General features: G+C 45.9%; 1 protein-coding gene across 1 annotated transcript in view; it reads right to left on the bottom strand.

The window, feature by feature from the left end:
- Window positions 1–652: 652 nt before the first annotated feature.
- Window positions 653–18,481, bottom strand: part of PAIP2B (poly(A) binding protein interacting protein 2B) — a 44,504-nt gene continuing 26,675 nt past the window's right edge. The window contains exons 2-4 of the mRNA XM_060117725.1: window positions 5,059–5,207; window positions 1,749–1,925; window positions 653–776 (exon numbers count right to left, since the gene is read on the bottom strand). Coding sequence (XP_059973708.1) covers window positions 720–776; window positions 1,749–1,925; window positions 5,059–5,196 — 372 coding nt within the window. The 5' untranslated portion in view covers window positions 5,197–5,207 and the 3' untranslated portion in view covers window positions 653–719. The remainder of the gene's footprint in view (window positions 777–1,748; window positions 1,926–5,058; window positions 5,208–18,481) is intronic.

Genomic DNA, 18,481 nt, shown 5'->3' on the forward strand with positions numbered 1-18,481 from the left:
GAGGCTTAAGAGTAGGCCAACAGTAACTGAACGACTCAGGTGACAATCACCATCCCAGTCCTCTCCTTCTGCTTTACAACTTTCATCAACCAGATGGTTGATGAAAGTTGCTTCTATTGGTTTCCAGTACTTTAAGCCTGTGTTTTCTTGAATGGGGTTCAGGCAGGGAGACATGGGCTCAGCAGGCCACTGGTAATCCCAGCTCATCACAGGAAACTCCCAGGGATCACAGAGCTGTGCATCCTGGTTTACAACACCTGCTTCTTCCACTCGTCCCTCTTCCCATCCAGCTTAACAGACTGAGTAAGTAGTGCTCCAGGTGTTCATTGCCCTTGGTAAGTATACAGCAGAGCGGGAAGGGCATTCCTAAACACCCAGATTTTCTTGGTCAGCTTATTTTGTTTAAACACATACAGCAGAACATTCCTGACAAAGGAGGGGGGGGGCGGGAATTGCAATTTCCCTAAATCAAAAAGCTAATAATAATAAGAAATTGCTCCAAATGAAAGTCAGTAGAACAAAAGAGAAATGCTCAGAGGCTTGTAGAGAAAGACTGAGCACAACAGTTACTCCAATCACAGTGTCGAGTTAAACCACTGTCCCCTTTCCCCGCTGTGCACCCCTTGCCCGTCCCGCCCCCCTCTTCAGCTCCGCCTTTTTGTGCAGCGCTGTCCCCAGATGTGGGGACGTACAAGTTCTCCTCAAAGCTTTCTGTCAGCTCAGTACTTCACTCCTGGAATAAATTCCTTGGCATCCGGGTTCAGGTTACTTTTGCTCTGAAATAAGAACCAAGAGATAATAAATCCCAAGGCGAGCCGCACTTTAAAACGTATTTTCTCCTTGCTTCCGTTATTACCAGTACCTTCCTCTCAGCCTCAAGGAGAGAAAAAATAGAATTCCTTGCAACTCAAGCTGTTGTTGGGTTGTTCCTTGCTGGGCTGTTCTCAATGTTCTGATGTACTAAGCCCTGCTAACCTCATTTTCTCCTTCCTGCTTTAGACTCCTGTTCCCCTCATGATGCTTTCATTTAAATTTCATTTAAATGTGACTCCAAAAATAATGTTTCAATTTATTAGTACCTTAACTTGATGAAAATCAGAGTACTCCATCAAACTAGTTTGGTTACCACAATCCCTATTTTTTTTTCCGTCTTTCTGTACTCTCTGGTTATCTACTCTCTTGTGAATATCTAAAACCTCATCAAACTGCAGGGCACAATCATTCAGAAAGGGAGTTGTGTGAGAACAATAACACTTACAGAATTCTGACATTAGGTCAACATGAAATGCAAGGAATTAATGTATCTGGGCTTCTAATTATAAGTGGAAGAGGGTCCCTTAGGAGTATATTCCTTCCAAAGTGAACAGGCAATTTTTATAACAGCATCATTCAAAATTATAAATACAGATTTGAGGGATAGCAAAAGAAAAGGACAGCAGCAAATGATAATTTGAAACCAAACCTCTTCCATGTTCAAATTTTTATCCTTAACCCCAGTTCTGCTTTGAAAAGCTCATGGGAGAAAATGAAAGTTGGTGATGCTGCAACCATCACGTTTGCACAGTGCTTTAAGAGGTGCAGTGCATCTTCAATGCACCCCCTTATTAATGCCCAGGTGATGAGTGAAGAATCAGCAGTTCAGAGGGCTCCAGAGCTTGCCCAAGGTTGTAGGGCCAAAAAGAGACTCTGTGACTCTAAATCCTACATTCTTTTCACTATGTCACATGTGGAACTACATATGCTCTTACCAAAATATCTTCAGAATCATGACCATCACTGACTGACAGTCCATTTAACTGTTGTTGCAACTGTCCCATGGCCTGAGGCAGGTCTCGCGATGGAATAAACCAGTCCTGGTCTTCCTCGTCCAGCATCTCCTGGAAGCAGCGGTCCAAGAATTCTTGCTCCTGTAGCTCCTCTTCCACCTAGCAAGCAAAGGGGAAGAGCTCAGGCGTACTGTCCCAGTGGGGCTCACACCTTCCAGGTTTTTCTCTACCTCTTTCTTTCAGAGGTTGTTACTCTGCAGTTAAGAATGATCTTGTGGTGGGGGGGCTTCCCTGGTGGCGCAGTGGTTGAGAGTCCGCCTGCCGATGCAGGGGACACAGGTTCGTGCCCCGGTCCAGGAGGATCCCACGTGCCGCAGAGCTGCTGGGCCCGTGAGCCATGGCCGCTGAGCCTGCGCGTCCGGAGCCTGTGGTCCGCAACGGGAGAGGCCACAGCAGTGAGAGGCCCGCGTACAGCACACACACACACAAAATGATCTTGTGGACTTCCTGGTGGCACAGTGGTTAAGAATCCACCTGCCAAAAAAAAAAAAAAAAAGAATCCACCTGCCAATTCAGGGGTCACGGGTTCGAGCCCTGGTCCGGGAAGATCCCACATGCCACGGAGCAACTAAGCCCGTGCGCCACAACTACTAAGCCTGTGGGCCGCCATTACTGAAGCCCGCGGGCCTAGAGCCTGTGCTCTGCAACAAGGGAAGCCACCATAGTGGGAAGCCCGCACACCGCAACGAAGAGTAGCCCCCGCTCGCCACAACTAGAGGAAGCCTGCGCGCAGCAACGAAGACCCAACGCAGCCAAAAATAAATATTAATTAATTAATTAATTTTTAAAAAAACGAATGATCTTGTATGAGATCTACTAAGAATTATGATGCTTCTAATGACAGGCTAGAGAAAATATAATTTTTAATTTTTCAACCAACTTCCATCAAAAATAAGGCTGAGGAAATAGTCAAAATAGCAGAAATTCCAGGTATTCACAGATCTTCTAATATGTGATACAGATATTTTCCACTCATATGGAACTTACAGAAAATCATTTTAAAGCTTGAAATTCTTTGCTCAATCTTGTTGAGAAGCGATTCTTCTTAAATTTCCCATCTTTCAGATATGAAAAGGGTACAGGAACTATGTAACTAGAACACTACCTGGATAGTGTAGATTAAATCAAAACTAACTCCCAGTTTCTGGCCCACTTTTCTGGTATTGAGGCCCCTACATGAGAAAAAATACTTTCATAACCTTAGAAAGATATAAAGAACACTTTTTTGCATACCAATAGAAAATGATGTCATCAATGTAGTATACTTTCAAAACAAGAAGAAATAATATGCGTATTTACACAACTGCATATTCCTTTTTTAAAATTAATTAATTAATTAATATATTTTTTATTTTTGGCTGAGTTGGGTCTTCGTTGCTGCACGCGGGCTTTCTCTAGTTGAGGTGAGTGGGGCTACTCTTCATTGTGAAGTGCGGGCTTCTCATTGCGGTAGCTCTTGTTGTGGAGCATGGACTCTAGCTAGGTACGCGGGCTTCAGAAGTTGTGGCATGGGGGCTCAGTAGTTGTGGCTCACGGGCTCTAGAGCGCAGGTTCAGTAGTTGTGGCACACAGGCTTAGTTGCTCTGTAGCATGAGGGACCTTCCCAGACCGGGGCTCAAACCTGTGTCCCCTGCACTGGCAGGCGGATTAATAAACACTGTGCCACCAGGGAAGTCCCCAACTGCATGTTTCTTAAAGACTGTCTTAATCTAAAGTAATATATAGCTAGGATATTTTACACTTTTTTGCAGATACTCTTAACTCTTAATAAAGAGTATGCTTCACTCTGGAGATTAAGTGTGATTTTAACAGGCTTCCCCCTTCTTGTTTGGCCATCACTTTCCTGCAGGAAGCCTGGTGACAGATTCACAGTTCACTTGAGCCACCACCAGAGGGCTGGTCGAGCAAAAATAATCACCCAAGCCAGCCAATATAGTTAACCTCATGAATTCAAAGGAAAAGTCACTGGTAGCAAGACTTAAACATACTATTTCAACATTACAATTAGCCACACTTTTTTTTTTTTTTTTTGCGGTACGCGCGCCTCTCCCTGCTGTGGCCTCTCCCGTTGCGGAGCACAGGCTCCGGACGCGCAGGCTCAGCGGCCATGGCTCACGGGCCCAGCAGCTCCGCGGCATGTGGGATCCTCCTGGACCGGGGCACGAACCCGTGTCCCCTGCATCGGCAGGCGGACTCTCAACCACTGCGCCACCAGGGAAGCCCCTAGCCACACTTTTCTTTTTTTAATATCAAGTACTTAAAATAACAACTAGAAAATATTTCCAAGCTACAAGATTTAACATGACTGCTCAAGATGTGCCCTTCCTCTTCCCAAGAGCATAACAACATGCTCCCTGGTATTAAATCTACCCTTATTCACAGGCATAACCCACGAAAATTGTCACCTGGGCCCAGGGGTGTGACAGGAAGCATGGTCTATGTACTATTCACACAGATCATGCCACAATGGGCCACATGGGGTGGTAACTCCTGGCTGCCCCCCTAAACTTGTTTCCTTCTCCCCAAAGCACCAGGCTGTTCAGTTAAAATCACATTTCCTGTCTCTCATGCTGGATATGGCCATGTAACTATTAATCATGTAATGTCCCCAGAGGGGATGTGAGCATTTTGGCATCACTTGGTTAAAAAGAGATCTTTGCCTTGACATTTGGCTCTCTGCCTTTCCTTGTGGCTTGACTTCCAGTGATCCTGCATCTGATAAAATGCCCTGGGTGTGGCAGAGCAACATCATGGAGGGCACCGTGTAGTTGCAGAGTCACCTGTCTACCTGGAATGCTCACCTTGGGCTGTTAACGCCACAGAGATATAAGACAATGAATTATTGCTGGATCTTTGTGGAAGCAGTCTAGCCTTCCCCCACCTAATACACTCTCTATCTCAGACTTGCATTCTGCCAGTCTCTGAGTTCCTATGTGGGGCATGCCAAGCTGGCCTGTCTGCACACAGCTGCTGTTTCCCAGAAGTCTACACCAGAACACCATGGTATTCGATCCTCTTTTAATTAGCATGGTAGAAAAATTTCAGTATCATCCTCCAAGGTATCTTCAATCTGGTCTCAGCAGCTGAGGTTGCCTCTTGGTCAGCCCAGACCAGGCTTTTACATATTTTCAAGTTGTTCTAAAGCCAGTGAACCCATTTCTCTTGTAACAGACTGATGGTAAAATACTATAGCTGTTGAATTACACATCTCATTAGCCTTTCACTTCTTTACCTGTCTGTTGAAATCCTCTTCATTCTCCATCCACATGTACTCTGCAAATGGGTTTTCCTTCTCATCATGCCCATTTAATCCCTGGTCCTCTTTGGATTTTATATTGGGTGAAGTATTTGCCACACTGGATCCATTCATTATGATAGAACCTAAACAGGAGCAAAAAAAAAGGATAAAATGATACAAGGATCAAGGAAATGAAAAGATTCTTCCAGATGCTTTTGAAGTTCTAAATCAAAGTTATTAACTATAGATGAATAGAAACTGCTAGTCTATAACTGTTACAAAACTAGCCATATCCTCTTACCAACTATACAGATGTATGATGCTTTAAGAGTTAAAAGAAAAAAAACACCTAGGCTCAGTTAGCCTTTCTAGGCAAGTGGGTTGGGGGCTAGGGGTGGGGAGTATTTTTTCAAGCCAAATTTCTGTAGGTTCTAGAATGTAACCAAGATCACACAGCTTCCTTATTAACATTTAACTAGGTAGAGAAAATGCATTCTTAATAAACACTGTAAACAATTGCCCCTTATTCTGACTCTTAAGATGTGTTTTTCTTTAAAACATATTTCAAAAATAATACATGTTAATTGTATTGAAAAGCAAAAAGGAGAAAAGTTAAGGTCACCAGTCGTCTAACCATCCAGAGTTAAAAATGATTAACAATGTGGTGGATATAAGCTTCTTAACTTCCCCTACGTGTGTACATATACACACAACCATTCTCCAAGGATCCATTCGTACAGTAACAACATGATGCACCATCATTTGCTTTTTCTCATTTCTATGTTAATACAGCCACACTGTCATTTGGTGTGTATCCTGTATTTCTGTATTATAAAGGTTGGATGAACTTCTTCTGTTCATTTTTTCTAATGATTTCCTTAGGATAACTCCTAGAAATAGAACTGCTGTATAGGAAAGAAGGTTTGTTTTTTTTAAGGCTCTTGATCTATTGTCATGCTGCCATAGGAATTTAAATTCCCACTGGTATTATGTAAATGCCTGTTTCTCTGCACTCATGAGTATTATTATTTTTTAAACCACTGCCAATTTCATATAAGAAAACTTGCAAGTTATTGTTTACATTTACATTTCTTTGATTTTTACTGAGGCTAAGTATTTTGAGATAAGCTTACTAGCCATTTATATTTCTTATATTGTAATTTTTCTGCTAAAGTACTTCACCCATTTTTCTCTCAGGGTATATATATCATTCCCTTACCTTTTGTAAGAATTTTTATTACATTTGTCATAATTTTTATTTTTCATAAACTATTTATAAATAAAAATTATTTTTCGCTTAATTTTTTGGTGGCAGTTTTTACTGGCTTTAATTTTTGTCTGCAGTTTGTGTGAGTGTCTGTCTGTCTATGGCTCTTCAAATACGTACATATTTTTAAAAATTGTTTACTTTGGCTTCCAAATCCATTTTGATGTGTTTGCTATCATCTGAAATATCTTTTTTCTGTACTTTATTTAAATCTTAATGACTCTTTAAAAATCACTGCAGTCTTTACTCACTCTATACCACCTCCCCATAGCTCTTGTATGTAATGAGCATGGTGTTAATACTACTTAATTGTTCTGTTTCATATGTTTAATTTTTCTCTTTCCAATTATAAACTCCTGAAACACAAGATGTAGGTTTCTATATTTTGTAACCTACCTCAGTATTAGGAACTCCAGATCTACTGTGGATCATCGTGTTTAGGCAACTTTCCCTTTCTAGCCTGTCTCCTTCCAGTCTCAACTCAATTCCCTCCCAACCATCCCTGGGGCATTTTTAAGTTCTAACAAATTATTTCCTCACTCATTTCTATCTTGGCAACACTCATAAAAAAGTCCTTCTCTGCTCTGGGTACACTAAAAAAATTATTGCTTACTCCCCTTTAAAATTTTTGCAATTTTCTAACCTGTTATGAACATTAGAAAATCTCATCTTCTTAAAAGACAAAGTAGAATTGTGAAGAGTAATAAGAATAGATGGAAAAACAACTCAGTGACAGCTCAAAAACAGACAGAACCCATTTAATTCACTGTTGGTTTAAATAGGGCACCTAGTATGAAATATATCAGTTTAACATATTTCAGACAGAGACAAAAGAAATCAATGATTATTCCAAATACTGCTCCAGAATAATAATTCCATAAGGCTATAAAAGGGAGGAAACCAGCTCTTGACTTTCACCACTTCCATTTGCAGCATAACAATGATAGAATTAAGTCTGCTCTAAATGCCAGGGCAACTGCATAAGTAAGTATTCCTAGTCAAAGACCTTTTTTTTCTTTTTCACTGCATTGGGTCTTCGTTGCTGTGCATGGGCTTTCTCTAGTTGCCGCAGGGGGGGTTACTCTTCTTTACGGTGCATGGGCTTCTCATTGCAGTGGCTTCTCTTGTTGCAGAGCACGGGCTCTAGGCGCACCAGCTTCAGTAGTTGAAGCACGCAGGCTCAGTAGTTGTGGCACGCAGGCCCTAGAGAGTGCGGGCTTCAGTAGTTGTGGTGCATGGGCTCAGTAGTAACAGCGTGTGGGCTCTAGGGCACGCAGGCTTCAGTAGTTGTGGCGTGCGGGCTCAGTAGTTGTGGCGCATGGGCTTAGTTGCTCTGCAGCATGTGGGATCTTCCCAGACCAGGGATCAAACCTGTGTACCCTGCATTGGCAGGTGGATTCTTAACCGCTGCGCCACCAGGGAAGTCCCAAGTAAGAGACTCTTAAAGGTCTTGAACCTTGCTGGGTAGCAGATTACATTCAGTATATAGTATTTCCAAAGATTCATTTGGCAGTTGTTTACCACCAACACTGATTTCTCCCCACATTATGGAAATCACCCACAGAGAAACAGAGTTCAGTTTTCTAAAACATCTGCCTTTGCCCAAAAAATAAATCCTGAGTGCACATGACCATAAGGAAAAAGGGAAGACAGAGGAAGAAAGAACAGAATAACCCTGCTAATTCAAGAGCAAGGCAGAGCACAGAGAACAAACTGCAGGATACACCTTCATGAGAAAAGGAATGGAAAATTACCACAAACTCAACATGGGGATTATCCAATTTAACACAAACACTTTAGAGAAGTTGAAAACACTGAGATATGAGACTGTTAATACTAGGAAAGTGGTTCTCTCCACAGTAGGTTATACAGTATTGATTCGTATTTTATACCATTCCACCTGTGTTTTCCACACAATTGGGAAGTTTGGTTTCTCTAAATAGCATCAGTCCAACAACTTAATTTGTGCAGTGTTTAACAATTTATAAAGTACTTTCGTATCTATGCTGTAACTTAAGGCACGTAATCTGTCCAACCTCACTTTTAAAAAACCACCCACACAGTGCTAAAGTAAGACCAAAGAAGGTACTGGTTCAGGGGTTAAGCAAACTGGGTTGCTGGATTACTTCAATAACAACACTGGTTTGTGGGCCTTCTGGGTGACAGTGAATTGGTGCTTAATGTGCCCCTCGACTTTAGAAGTGGGGTGGGAATGGGGAGATTTTGCTGGAGAATGGTAACTCCTAGGTAAGACACTTGGGGAATGCCTTCCAACTTGAGGAAGACACCAGGTAATATACCACCATTGCCTGTGACTTCCCTGACCTTCCTGCTTCCGAAGTTGCATGTTAACATTCTCTTTCTGTTTCCAGCCCCTCTCCAGCTCACCATCCATCATGCATGCCCTCCAACAGCACAGTGTTTCTCTAATCATCTTATTTTGACTTTTTACGTTCATTATTTCACTTGATCCTCCCACACCAAAGCATATCATTGTGAAACTCTAGTGTAGTGGAGACAAAGAAAATACCCACAAAGCTTCCAGAGATAGGGGGAAATGCTTGGTTACATAAGAAGATCACAAATCAGAATAGCTGCTACGTTGTCAGCTACACTACGGAGAGGCGCATGTGAAAAGGAATTCTATCTTATTAACAACCATGTGATTGAATTTAGAAGCTCATCTTCCCCCAGTCAAGCCCTCAGATGAGACGGCCATTCCAGTTGACAGCTTGACTGTAACTTCATGAGAGACTCGGAGATGGAGGCACCCAGCTAAGCTGTTCCCAGATTCCTGACCCACAGGAACTGTGAGATAATAAATGTTTGTTGTTTTAACCTGCTAATCTTTGGGGTAAGTTGTTATATAATAATAAATAACTAACACAGGTATTCAATAAACACTGACAACTATCTCTGTCACACTGACCACCAGTTGCCACATCTTTCCAATTACCTATCAAGAAGTCAGGGGCTTCCCTGGTGGTGCAGTGATTGAGAGTCCGCCTGCCAATGCAGGGGACAGGGGTTCGTGCCCCGGTCTGGGAGGATCCCACATGCCGCGGAGCGGCTGGGCCCATGAGCCATGGCCGCCGAGCCTGCGCGTCCGGAGCCTGTGCTCCACAACGGGAGAGGCCACAACAGTGAGAGGCCCGCATACCGCAAAAAAAACCAAAAAAAAAAAACAAGAAGTCAAATGTGCAGTCTGAAGTAGGTCATTACTTGAGAAGTTCTTCAAGAATTAGACCTCGGCAGTACATAAAGGAGTTGGTGTCTGGTCTGTGTCTATACTGCATTATGAAATCTAAGAACTATTTGAAACTTCTTCCCCCTCTATCTCACTTTCCCTCTTATAGACACGGCAAACATGCTGAAAATGGAAAATAACGATTGTCATTTGGCTGAAGATGGGAAAGCATGTAGCCCTGTTCACAGTCAAAACCGGAGTGCTAAGCTCCTGCCAAGCATTTGGTTTAGCACTTTACCATGGTCAAGGGTTTGTGTTAAGATATTTGGCTTGAAACAGAGGCTTTGGTTCTCAGCCACAAAGAACGTCAGGGCTTTTAATATATCTAGGATATTTCTAGAATACATACTTCATCAGTTCAACACTTTGAAAAACCACAAATTTCAGATACAACATGCACACACCAAAAACTGACTATATTTTTTAACCTAAATTAGATTTTTTCAGAAGCTATAAACCTAGATTGTGCCCAGGATAACAGTCTGACTGTCAAGAACACTTGGAACTTTTGACTCAATTACTGGGAAAAAGTCAATTGAGTAGTTGATATAAAAACTAGTCTCTACTATTCTGTTTCCTACAGTTTTGTTAATTTCATTCAGTCTGGTTAATACTGGTTAATAAAAATTAAACATTATGGACAACAATTTTACATTTTATTTTACTTCAGACATGCTGCCACTAGATTCAGGTTTTGTCTTTTCCCAGTTACATCTTAGCAACTCAGGTAATTAGATACACTCACTCACTAATATCTGTGTGCCTGTCTACCCCTGGCACTGTGCTTGACTGCTGCTTTGACAGGGTACACAGTCCTTTCCCTGGTGGTATTTACATTCGCTCAGGAGAGAGACAAGAAAATAATTAAGAATAATTACTATTAAATTAAAAGGAGAAGTAAAAGGGAATATGAGAAGACAACAGGAAGACCCAATCTAGTCCAGGAGTGGGGGATGGTTAGGAAAGGTTTCCCTGAACGAGCAACACTTAGACTGATACCTGAAGAACTTAAGTTAGCTAGCAATAGGGAGGAGAGGGTAAAGCATGTGCAGACTCAGAGGCAGGAGGGAACTTTCAGGAACTACAAGTGGGTAGGTATGTATATAGTTGGAAGGTCAAAGGAGAACCAGGGGGGAGAATTGCCAAGGAAGAGAGATGAGGTTGCAGAGGCAGATGGGGCCAGATCATGCAGGACATCAGAGGCTACATGAAGGATTTTGGATATCATCCTAAGAGCAATGAAAGACATTAAAGAGTGTTCTCAGTAGCATAGTGACTCAATTCATATTTTGTGTGTGTGTGTGGTACGCGGGCCTCTCACTGTTGTGGCCTCTCCCGTTGTGGAGCACAGGCTCCGGATGCGCAGGCTCAGTGGGCATGGCTCACGGGCCCAGCCGCTCCGCGGCATGTGGGATCCTCCTAGACCGGGGCACGAACCCATGTCCCCTGCATCGGCAGGCGGACTCTCAACCACTGCGCCACCAGGGAAGCCCTCAATTCATATTCTGAGATGACTCAGGCTGCCACATGGAAAATGGATTGGAGAGACTGAGAGTGGATAATGGGAGACCAGTAAGGCAGCTAATGCACTAATCCAGATGAAAAAAAAAAAAAAAAAAAAAAAGAGGTAGCTACTTGGACTAAAATAATGGCAGTAAGAAGAGAGTAGGTAGATCCCCAAACTATTTTAGGTTGTTCTGGTGAGGAACTGGATGCGGGGAGACAGGGTGAGGGAAATATCAAGGGTAACTTTGGCACAAGCAACTGGGTGGGTGGTAATGTTACTCACTGAGCTAAGGAACTCTGTGGGAAGGGCAAAGTTTTCTTGGGTGGTGATGGGGAGTCGGGGTATAAAGGGTGAGGAGTTCTATTTTGGACACATTAAATGTGTAATGTCTCTGAACCACTCAAATGGTGACATAGGTAGGTTGTTTATATGCATCAGTAGGTGAGGTATGGCTAAATACAGAGATTTGGACTAGTTGTTTACATAAATGGTAACAGAAGTCATGGGACTAGAAGATATTGCCTAGGGGAAAAGGGCAAAGTGAGATGAGAAGAGGGTCCAAGACCCAGACCTGACAAGTGTGAACATTTTAAAAAGTCAGTTATAGGAGGAGATAGTATAGAAAAGGAGACAGAGAAGGAAACCAGAAGTGTGCCATCACAGAAATCAAGGACAGAACCCCAGTGTAGTGAGTTGAATGGTAGCTCCCCAAAAGATATGTTCAGACCCTAATCCCTAGAACCTGTGAAGGCTACATTGTTTAGAATAGGGGTCTTTGCAGATGCAACTAAATTAAGGATCTTGAGATACGTAGATCATTCTGGATTATCCCAGTAGGCCCTAAATCCAATGATGTGTCCTTATAAGAGAAAAGCAGAGGGAGATTTGAGACAGAGAGAAGGTGGCAGTGTGACCAGGGAGGCAGAGATTGGAGTGATGTGGCCACAAGCCAAGGAATGCCTATAGGCACCAGAAGTTGAAGAGGCAAAGAACAGATTCTCCCCGACAGCCTCCAGAGAGAGAGCCCAGCCCTCCCAACACCTTGGTTTTTGACTTCTGGCCTCCAGAACTGCAAGAGAATAAATTTATGTTGTTTTAAGCCACCAGTGTGTAGTAATCTGTTACACAGGGGACTGATACACCCAGTAAGGCAGGTGTGTTGAAGGCTGATGCAAGGTCAAAAGGAAGGCTGAAGAGTGTCCACAGCATTTAGGACCATGGAGGTCTCTGATGACCTTAATGAAGGCAGTGTCCATAAAGAGAAATGAGGGAGAAAGTCAAATGGATGAGGTATGAATTGCAGTGACAGGAAGTATTAGACACTTTCTCTCAAGGAGGCCAGCTGCCAAGGAAAGGAATAGGAATGAACAGGAACTGGAGGGGTGAGAGATCCCTGGAAACTTTAAAGACTCGACAGTCTAGAACATGTTTAAATGTTCACAGAAAGAGTCTAGTAGAGACAGAGAGGCTACAAATAAAGGAGAAAGAAGGAATAACTGATAGTGTAGGCCATCGGAAGGTAGGAAGGGATACTTCCCTACATTATTTTATCCTTCCAAAACTCTTGAGAGGTAAATAGGCCATAGCAAAAGCACCGAGTTCACTGAAACACTTGAAGGCTGAATTAACTGTGATCACACAATCAATAAATGGTGATGCAGCGAATTCAACACACATCTTTCCTGTCCTCCTTTCCTCCTTCCCTCCCTCCCACTTGCTGACTCTATTCCAGCCACATTATTTACTAACTCTTCCTTGAGGACACTGGCATCCTGCCTCTGGGGCTTGCAGAGGTTATGCCCATGATCTGGAATGCTTTTCCCTCAGATGTCTGACTCATCTGCCTCCCTCTAGACTGTTCAAATTCCACCTTCCCAGTAAGACTTATCCTGTCTACCGTTTACATTGAAAGACTTGCTTCTCTCTGCCCACAATCTCAACTCACCATATACTGCTTAATCTCCATAGCATTTATTACTGGCGAACCTACCAGATAATGCACATGGGTTTCTGTTCTCCCCTCCAACTGGAAGACAGGCTGCATAGACTCAGGAATTTTGCCATTATTAAACCTAGTGGAGGCCCAGCAGAACTCTAGGGTCAGCCAGAACTGGACACAATTATAACTCTTGTGATTTGATATTTCAGCGGTTTAGCTCAGAGCCAAGCCAGTTATTAAAGAGGATCTTTTCTGCTATTTTAAGCAGCATGGTACATTTGAGGTAAACTTAAATTTCCAATAATTACAGAGCAGGTATGAACTCTTCCTTTGTTTCTCCAGACACATGAACCTGGATGCCAAATCCATCCTCTCTGGGTGGAGTGGGAATGTATGAAGATGACTGGCCTAAGTCTCAGTTGAATAAAAAGATGCCCTGAAAGACATTTAAACATTTTCAAAAACTAAAATCTTAAAGTGTGGTTCCTTATCACACATCAGGGATTATCTAGCCTCCAGTGTGGTCTGAGTGGTGAGGGGACAGAGAGACATATAGAGAAGACAGGGTGAGTCACCCCATCTCTCACTCCTCTGGACCTTAGTTCCTCCTGATTGTCACTCGTTACACTGAAAACAGATTTCAGGAGTCGGCACATGCAGCCATAACATGTGCCTAATTCCACATCCCAGTCACTGGGACACAAAATTTGGGGGCCTTAAGTCTGGCTCACACATCAACACTCACATATGTCAGTTCTTCCTCTACAGCTGAGTCAGTGAGTAAAGACACATGAACAGAAGGAGATTAACATGAACAAGCTTTTATTGACATATATATATGTACATAAAGCTGGGAAAGAGAGGGGCCCATTGGGGCAGATGCATAGGGGGAGACGAAGCATCTGAAAACAGCAGTGGGCATCCTGCCAGTTCCAAATCTAGGGAAAACTGGCAGGGGGCTTGGGTCCGCCAAGTTAACAGTCAAGCCAGGGATGGCACAGTGGATGATACAGGCAGCTCCCTTCCATTCTCCTAACTGGAACTTCTCAAGTCTGGTGTAGTTCTGAAGTGGGCTCATATACTCCTCAGCCTCAACACACACACACACACACGCGCACGCACATGCACACGCACACACACGCACACCCGAGGTATGGTCCTCTGGCTTGCTGTAGGAAGAGAGGAGGGTAAGTTTCACTTAAAGGGGCTGAGCCTCTTTCCAGTGAGGCAAAGTCCATTCATGGTTACACACAGTCTGAAGAATAAGATCTGCTCTTCATTTGTTGAGTTTCTTCATAGAAGAAAGGAATTAGCTGATGGCTCCCATGAAGCCCTGGGCAGGTTATGAGGCTGCCAGACTCCTATGAGCACAGGCACAGCTGCCCTGACCAGGAGCCTCTAAACACAATGCTGGCTCATCTAAGTCAGAGGGGAGTCCTGACTTGGGGACCCCAGTGCTCTGAGAGTAGAGGTTCCTCTCTAAATATGGATGGTGCTATCCCCCATGGCACCACCTGGGTTTTGGCTGGAGGGGGGCCCAGGGGCTTTGTATGAATGTGGCACCAGAAGTGTATCCAGTCACAGCAGGTGTGGTATTGTCCCCCATCGCCCACCCCATTCTCTGCACAGATGGGTTCCAAGCCTGATGGCAGTTATTGACACAGGGCCTCCGAGCACCCGTGAGATGTTGTTCCCTCCATCCACACCACCTGTGTATTGGCCAGGTGGGCCCCAGTTGTAAGCGGGAATACCAGGTCCTCCAATCATGGGCATGATGTTGTTCCCTCCCATACGACCACCACCTGGATTGTGGGCAGGTGGGCCGCTTGTGTTTGGAAATAAGGTAGAACTAGAAGTGTGTTGAAACCCACGGGTGGTACCCACACTTGCAACTCCAACAGATGTGGTGTGCTCTGATGGAAGGTAGAAACTGACACGTCCCTTGACACAGATTTCTTCTCCTTGGTGATGGAACTTTTAAATGTAGATTTTCTACATCCAGATGGGCCCTGGGTTCAGTGATGGAAAGTGGCCTCCAGTCATGGGGATGGTGTTATCCCCTGCCATCACCATACCACCTGTATTCAGCCCAGGTAGGCCCCAGGTATTTGGATTTAAGGTGGAATCAGGTACACTCCCAAATGCTGGGATGGTGCCTGCCCCTCCTACTGCAGCAGCCTTGCTGTGGTCAGGTAGATCGCAGGTTGTCTGGCCCAAAGTAGGAACAGAAGCGGTGCTGGGTGTCCCACTTAGTCCTGCCCCAAAGTTAAGTGGTCTGGATGCCTCTGAATGGGTGAGGCCTGGGGCTGACACACTGACTCCAAGGCTCCCACCAGCTGTAGGGGCCGCAGGTCCCACGAACAGTAGGCCCGGTGTGGTATTGGCAAAGAGCGAGTTACTGTCCCCAGTACTGGGCACCCTGGTGGCAACTCCAAAGCCAGTAGTAATGGATACAGCCCTGGGGAGAATGCCTGGGTTGTCGCCAAAGGCCGGCTGTGTGATGCTGGTGGTGGCGAATAGGGGAGCTGGCAAAGCTGATTGCATGATGCTGACTCGCAGAGGCTGGGCTGCAGGAGAGGTTAGGACTTTACCTTGTGCTGGGGCTGCTGGGTTTCCCAATAGAAAATAATCGTTAGGCCTCTGCCCATCGTTGGCCCCAAATGTGGCCTGAGACGGGAGACCTGGGTCCAAGAGAAGCTTGAAGTGTTGGTCTGTCTGTTGGCCGATGCTGCAGGTAAATGAGTCAAGGCATGGGCTGAGGCATTGCTACCACTGGGTGGTGTGTTCTCCGCAATAGGAACAGCCGTGTGAAATGGGTATTGGTTCTACCTGGAGACAGGCGCAGACTGGAAAATGACAGCCTAAGAAGGAGGTGTGCTGCCCATAGCTTTGGTGTCAGACGTGCTGCCTGCGGAAGCACCAATAACGGCCGAAGCCATAAATGGGGGGCTGGGGAAAACAGGAGCACCAGGGAGAGAGGCTCTCTGCTGCCCATAAGAGGTCCCAAATATGGGCTGAGGGTTGGTTTGGGGGCCAAAGGGATGGTTAAAAATTGAGGTGGCGCAGGGGACCATCGGCACAGGTCGGGTGATGGACACTGGTGCCCCTGCAGGGCGCCTCTGCTCCACCCTGAAACCTGGGGGAGACCTAAAAATGACAGCTTGGGAAGGGGCAGGAGTGTCCATGTCAGTGACATTAGGATCTACGGTAGGCTGGAAGGTCAAACTTCCAGATGCCGTGACCATGCTGGTAGAAGGGACTGCCATAGAAGTCATGGGCTGCCCAGTTAAAACAGGGGGATTGATGGTAGGGGCTGGAAGAGGAGTAGCTTAGCAGTAAAGGAGGGGTAGAATCTACAAAAAATGGGTGTTGGGGGTTCCTTTTCATGGGACGGTGGCTGGACCTTCCTTATATTATTCAGGATCTTGTTCCACTGACACTCAGTGTTCTTCTCCAAGGTGCCTGGGTTTTCGGCAAGAGCTAAGCACGGAAGCTTAGGAGGACGGGGTCACTCACCTCGATCCCTTGTCAGTGGCAGGGGCGACCTCAGCCCTGGCGGGGGCGACCTCAACCCCAGCAGCAGCAGAAGAAGTGGCAGGGGAATCTTCTGCTTGCAGGGCCTACTGCTGGTAGACACCAGGGAAGGGGAGCTTCTTGATGGGATGTCTGAAGATTTTTCACGCTGCAGCTCCTTCCCAGACATCAGTGAGCCTGGTGAGTTGGGCCGGTGGTCTTCACCCAGCACTTCTTTTGTTGGCCTCTCCAGCAGCAGGGAGCAGCATGTGGTTGGGGCAGAGAACACCATGGCATGGGATTCAGGCTTCCAAGGAGGCAGGACATCTCCAGTATCTCCATCTGAGCTGATGACATGGCTTTCTGAGGAGGAGCTCACTGGAGACATCTGGGCGTTCTCACTCAAATTGTCTTCTCGGTGCTCGGGAAGGAGGTCCAGGGGCTCAAGATGGCACTTGAGGGAAGTGAGGACTCCGCTGGTCTCCTGGGGCCTAGATGTCAATGGTATATCCCCATTGTTACGGTGGCCCCTCTTCCGATCGTCCTCTCCTTTGGTCTCTGTGTGATCCTCCATCTTTGCCATGCCTCTTCGGGGTTCTTCTTGGACCTTCACCTTACTCTCCTTTGGGCAAGGAAGTGGGAGGTGACTGGATGGTACCTAGCCGTCTGGATGGCTTCCTAACCTTGACTACCTGCTCAGGTGGTGAATGCAGGAGGGTAAATTTGTGCCCCAGTGGAGGAATCTTGAGGCTGAGTGGCCGAACCTGATGGAATTACGAGCAGGCAGCACAGGCTTCTTTGGCGAGTCCCTCCAGTTCACCAAGAATCCTCAGACGGGAGTACCTGGCCTGCTGGATGGGATACTGCCATTTTGGCCTGATGTAAAAGCCAGGCGATAAAGGCACGCGATAAAGGCACTCGGTCCTGGTGGGACAGCCTGCGACCAGGGCAGAAGGCAGGTGCTGGAGCAGCAGGGTGGTCCCGGTCAGATATGGCAGCCTCGTGGGAGGGCAAAACCAGCCGGTGACAGCCCACCGGGGCCCGCAGCGGTGGAGCCAGGTACGAAATTTACAAAGTAAATTGCCCATGTAGAAGCGGTTGTGCACCAAGCAATCCGAGAATAGAGTGTGAAACTGGGAGAGCTTCTTCCTAGCTTCTAACTCTTCTCGAGGTCTAGCACGCACTGGATGCTGGATGGCTCAGCCTGACACTGTGACATGTCCATTTTACCTGCCACAGAGAGAGGGCAGGCGGGGCAGGAGCTGAGGCAGGGGGCATATGCAAGCCCAGCTGGTGGAGAAACCCCGGCCCAAAGGCAAAGGGCGGGGCCCCTTCTGGACTTTCTAGTGGCTGGGTCTTCTCCCTGTGGGTGGCGGGTGTTTGGCACCGGATGGGCCACCATGCGGAGACTGTTGGGACTTTGGAAGCCTTCTCCTCCAGAGCTCACCCTGCCTGGGCACCGGCTCTGCAGGCCCCTCAGCCCTGGGTATGTATCGGCCAGCCCTTCCCCCCAATGGGGCCCAGAGGCCAGAGCCTGCTCAGAGCTGAGGGCAGGAGGCACCCAGAGCTTGCCAGGCTGTGGCCAGCCTCCTCCGGGGACCTCCTCAGCTTCTCTGCGAGGCCTGGAGACAGGAGCGCCTTCTCCAGGGCTGCTCAGCTTCCAGCATCACCATGAGCCAGGCAGCGAAGGTTTCTGAGCAGGGGATACAGAGCCCTGACCCGACTGGATGCTGCAACCCACGATGTCCCTTCCTGGCAGATAGGTTCCTTCTTCACTTCTTTTTCGAAATTTGGTAAAACATTTAAACCTTCGACTGTTCTTCAGCGTATACAGATGGTAGTGGCTTAGCCGGGATTTGAACCAAGCCTGTGTGATTCCAGAGCTCATGCTCTGGACTGTGGTGCCTCCTTATCATACATGCTTCATGTGCTACTTTTTTTTTC

Source organism: Mesoplodon densirostris, chromosome 14 (assembly GCF_025265405.1).
Source record: "Mesoplodon densirostris isolate mMesDen1 chromosome 14, mMesDen1 primary haplotype, whole genome shotgun sequence".
Taxonomy (NCBI): domain Eukaryota; kingdom Metazoa; phylum Chordata; class Mammalia; order Artiodactyla; family Ziphiidae; genus Mesoplodon; species Mesoplodon densirostris.